We start from the raw sequence: 5,000 nt of genomic DNA on the forward strand, positions 1-5,000 counted from the left end.
TAGAAAATATATTTCTTTTTTAACCTCGTATATAGTACGCACTAGGAATTTTGACCTTTAAATTTTGGGAAAAAAATGCGGATTATACTTGAGGATTTACGGTATATAATGTCTGTCTTTTTTTAGTGTTCTTGTGCGTGAATATGTGCTGACAACAATTCTCTGTTTTTAAAATCTTAGCATTTACTCAAAATTGCTACATTATGTTCAAGTGGTAGTGTTTGCAATAACATGTGTTACTAGACCTCCGGGTTGATCAATAAGTTCTAAGTATAGATTGTTGATTTGAAAAGCAGAAAAATGAGCAGCCAGGGATTGTAAATACAAATACTCACCTCCACATATTTATATATTAGAGTGAACAAGCAATTTTAAAGATATGATATTTAACGGTTTTCTGGGGGTTCGTAGACTGCGTGGAGATGAGTGGTAGGGTTATCAACGATTGAGTCAATTAACGCAGATGTACTCCAACGTGAATTCGGCTTACAGGGTTTTTAAAGGAATCCTGGCGACATTCTTAACCAATTAACCATTAAATAGAACAAACATGGCTCAAACTTCCACTGCTCCAATTGCCTCACGAAATGGTTTCGTTATGCTCGAGTCACTTTGTGAACACCCCACAGAATTCCTCTAAAGTGAAGGAAGCCAGGACTCTTGACATAGCCTTCTTCACCTTCAAAATAATTACCTCTAAGGTTTTCGTTCAGCTTGGAGAATAACCAAAAGTCAGAGGAAGCAAAGCCTAAAATGTAGGAAGGACGAGGGAAATTTTGTTGCCCAACTCTGTCATGTAGTTGGTTACCAGGATGTTCATCACAGAGTGGCCTGGGAACAAACTTTGCATAAATTTTGTGCAGGTGTGGCTATGTGGTAAGTAGCTTGCTTACCAACCACATGGTTCGGGGTTCAGTCCCACTGCGTGTCACTTTGGGCAAGTGTCTTCTACTATAGCCTTGGGTCGACCAAAGCTTTGTGAGTGGATTTGGTAGACGGAAACTGAAGGAAGCCCGTCGTATATATGTATGTGTATATATGTATGTGTATATATATATATATATATGTATGTATGTGTGTGTGTATATGGTTGTGTGTCTCTGTTTGTCCCCCCACCATCGCTTGACAACCGATGGTGGTGTGTTTGCGTCACCGTAATTTAGCGGTTCGGCAAAAGAGACCGATAGAATAAGCACTAGGCTTACAAAAATAAGCCCTGGAGTTGATTTGCTCGACTAAAAGCGGTGCTCCACCATGGCCGCAGTCAAATGACTGAAACAAGTAATAGAGTGTATAGTTTCTGATGATTTAGGCACGAAGCTAGTAACTTTTTGGAGATGAGGTTAATCGATGCGTAGGTCAATTTTTTTTTTAGCAAATAACTTTTAACTAATAGCAAAAATTATTAAACAAGGAAATGAGGGAGATATTTTGAAGTGATTTTTACCAACTGAACCAATATTGTTGATAGATCTACATTTGTCAGACATGATATAATAGGTGTTGTTCTGCATTATTTTAATAAACTTTTCTGGACACTTAAAGTCGGTCAGTTTTTCAATTCCATTTTTCAAAATTCTGAAAAATATAAAAATAACATTTTGAAGTTTCATTATAGTTTCCAAAGATGTTTGAGAACAGCAAGTGGCTCTAAGAACAACGACAAAGCTATGTATTTATCGGTATGTATTTAAGTACAACTTGATACGAGAGAGAGATAGAGCAATGTAAATTCAATAGGATATATAATGGAACTAGCAGTATCGCCCGGCGTTGCTCGGGTTTGTAAGGGAAATAACTATAAAGCATTTTTAGAGAGTTATAGCCAAAAAATAGCAAAAAAATGGAAAAAAAATGATGGTAAATTTTGTTGAGTTAAAAAGGTCGAGTTGCGTCCCCTAGACAGTCTGTGGTTTGTGTTTCTGATTCTCGACCCCATGTCGAATTTATCGATTCTTTTCAGAACTGGGGGAACTTTTCAAAATTTTCGCTGCGTTAGTTTTGAATTATGACATTGGGCTATGTGTGTGTCAAGTTTCATCAGAATCGGTTGAAAGCCGTGGTCAGGGTGAGGGTACAACCTGACAGACACACAGACACACAGACAGACAAACTGCCGTTTGTATAGAGAGAGATTATGAAATTTTTGTTTGTTCTTTAAATATATTCGAAGTTTGAAATTTGGGAAATGGCATGACATACTAAAAAAAAAAAAAAAGTAAGGAATTTATCAGAAAATACAGGGCGCTAGTGCTACTTGAAGTCATATTTAGTATAGATAGATAGGAGCACTCCGTCGGTTACGACGATGAGGGTCCCAGCTGATCCGAATCAACGGAACAGCTTGCTCGTGGAATTAACGTGCAAGTGGCTGAGCATTCCACAGACACGTGTACCCTTAACGTAGTTCTCGAGGAGATTCAGCGTGACACAGAGTGTGACAAGGCTGGCCCTTTGAAATACAGGTACAACAGAAACAGGAAGAAAGAGTGAGAGAAAGTTGTGGTGAAAGAGTACAGCAGGGTTCACCAGCACCCGCTGCAGGAGCCTTGTGAAGCTTTAGGTGTTTTCGCTCAATAAACACTCATAATGCCCGGTCTGGGAATCAAAACCGCGATCCTACGACCGCGAGTCCGCTGCCCTAACCAACTGGGCCATTGCGCCTCCCATATTTAGTATATTAATGAAACAAATCTAATGTAGCAAAAACAAAAACAAAAAAACCAAACGTATTTTAATAAAAAAAATTCTGTGCATTGTTTTCGATGAGCATTTTTTATAAAATTTTTCTATGAATCTATCTTCAGTTTTGATGATTGCTTCAAAACGAGACTGGAATCATCGACATTCCTGCTCTAAACAGTTCTTATTGATTCTGCATATCACCTGGAGAATGGCCGCTTTCGGTGAAGCTATGGTATTGCGATGATGTCAATTAGTCTCCCTTTCAACAATAATCTAAACGTAGTAGTCCTTGGGATTGAAATCGGACGAGTTCAGAAGCTAAAAGTTTGGTGTTCCTCGATCGTAATGATATAATGTCATCCATTCTTGGGTTATGTGAACTTTGTGAAATGGAAGTGAGCATTATTGAAACACGCATGGCATTCCACAGCGTACTTCATTCAGAGTTTAACAACTGTCTTCGGCACCTCAGCGTATTCTATGACCCTTATGATAAGGAAATGTACGTTTATATGTGTATAAAAACGCATCGAGTCGGGCTCTGAACGACTTCATCGGACAACCGGATACGTGTTTCAGCGTGGGGAAATCCATTTCCCCAGTAACAAATATAATTTCAGTCGTCTACACTCTCGTCGGAACTTCTGTTCCTATATATAAAATGCAGAAAATGCATTTAATCTTTATTTATAGGAAGGTAAATTCCGATTGGGGAATGAATGATATAAGAGATTTTGTTACTGAAGACGAGCAATTGCATTGAAACATACGTCGTACGTCAGAATCTACCACTGCGGGGATAATTATATTATAATCGATAATGTACATTCCTTTTCAAAAATAACACACAAAAACGTTGAGGAAGAGGGTGTATACAGTATTGCATATTGCTGTTATTTATTACACCGACCAAGGGAGATGGAAGTTAACTCAAGTGAGATCGGAACCAAGGACCTTGAGCCATGAATATAATTACATTAAAACTCTACCGTGTCTACTAATCATTACTCAAGTATCATTAAATAATAAAAACAAATTTTCTCTACATACGGACAATATTTCTTGAAGTACTCTTCTCTTGAAATTTTATATAGTCCCTGCTGCATGAATAAGTGTCTCCCTTTCTCGAAGAGCAACTGAAATTCCTTTAATTCATTCGTTGGTCTATTGTTTAATAGATTCATCATATTTTCTAAGAAACATGGCATATTCTCAAGTATAACTGAAACAGATTGACGATAGGTACTGTAAATTAACGTTTTCTTTAGGGTTTCTTTAAATCTTGAGTCAGTATATAAGTGTATTTGTGTGTGTGTGTGTGTATTTATATATATATATATATATATATATATATAGAATATGGAATATGAATTAGAGATAAAACCACTATTATGCAACTCAAACAGTGATAGACATAAGCCAATACATAAATAACAAATAATATTCATTCCTAGAGGGTATTGGAATATCCTTCAAAGATGAATTCCAAAATAACGGTTCCATCTTACCTGTAAGTTCCATATCATACAAAATTGAGATTAAATACACTCAATAAATGTAAGCTATCAATATAATAATAACGGTTCCATCTTACCTGTAAGTTCCATATCATACGAAATTGAGATTAAATACACTCAATAAATGTAAGCTATCAATATAATAATAATTATAATAATAATATTAGGGAGTATAACTCTAAACTTACAGGGAAAAATTCAATTTAGTATAAAATCAAATTTCACAGTATAAATATATAAAATATGAATTAGAGATAAAACCACTATTATGCAACTCAAACAGTGATAGACATAAACCAATATATATATATATATACGAGCAAAACGAACCCCCCCCCCCCGTCCAATGGACGGTTCTGAGTTGTCAAACATTTAAACCAAATTTTCTCAAAACAACTTGTCCGACCGTCCCATTTTGTGGCATTATTTCAAGCCAGCCGGCTTTTTTTGCGCAAGCTGCACGTGCATTTTCCTCGCGTACGCGTAGTATACATCGCAACAGCTGATGTACTTGCACGTAGAAATGCACGTTCCCACGGCTTTATCGATCGTATTCTCACCTGGAATCGATTTTTGTAATTTTTTCAAGACTTATACACGCCCTGATACCGTCGGTATCTACATATCAAATTTGAGCGCAACTGGATGGAGGATGCCGAGATCCTAGAAGACACACAGACAGACAGACAGAACGGATTTTATATAATACTAGCAGTATCGCCCGGCGTTGCTCGGGTTTGTAAGGGAAATAACTATATAAGCATTTTTAGAGAATTATAGCAAAAAATGCATTAAAAA

At 36.8% G+C, this 5,000-nt stretch overlaps 1 protein-coding gene across 1 annotated transcript in view; it reads right to left on the bottom strand.

Annotated features, from left to right (window-relative positions):
- LOC115218675 overlaps positions 1-5,000 on the bottom strand; it is a 40,326-nt gene that overhangs the window by 10,657 nt on the left and 24,669 nt on the right. The window contains exons 6-7 of the mRNA XM_029788600.2: positions 3,736-3,907; positions 1,448-1,578 (exon numbers count right to left, since the gene is read on the bottom strand). Coding sequence (XP_029644460.1) covers positions 1,448-1,578; positions 3,736-3,907 — 303 coding nt within the window. The remainder of the gene's footprint in view (positions 1-1,447; positions 1,579-3,735; positions 3,908-5,000) is intronic.

Source organism: Octopus sinensis, linkage group LG13 (assembly GCF_006345805.1).
Source record: "Octopus sinensis linkage group LG13, ASM634580v1, whole genome shotgun sequence".
Taxonomy (NCBI): Eukaryota; Metazoa; Mollusca; class Cephalopoda; order Octopoda; family Octopodidae; genus Octopus; species Octopus sinensis.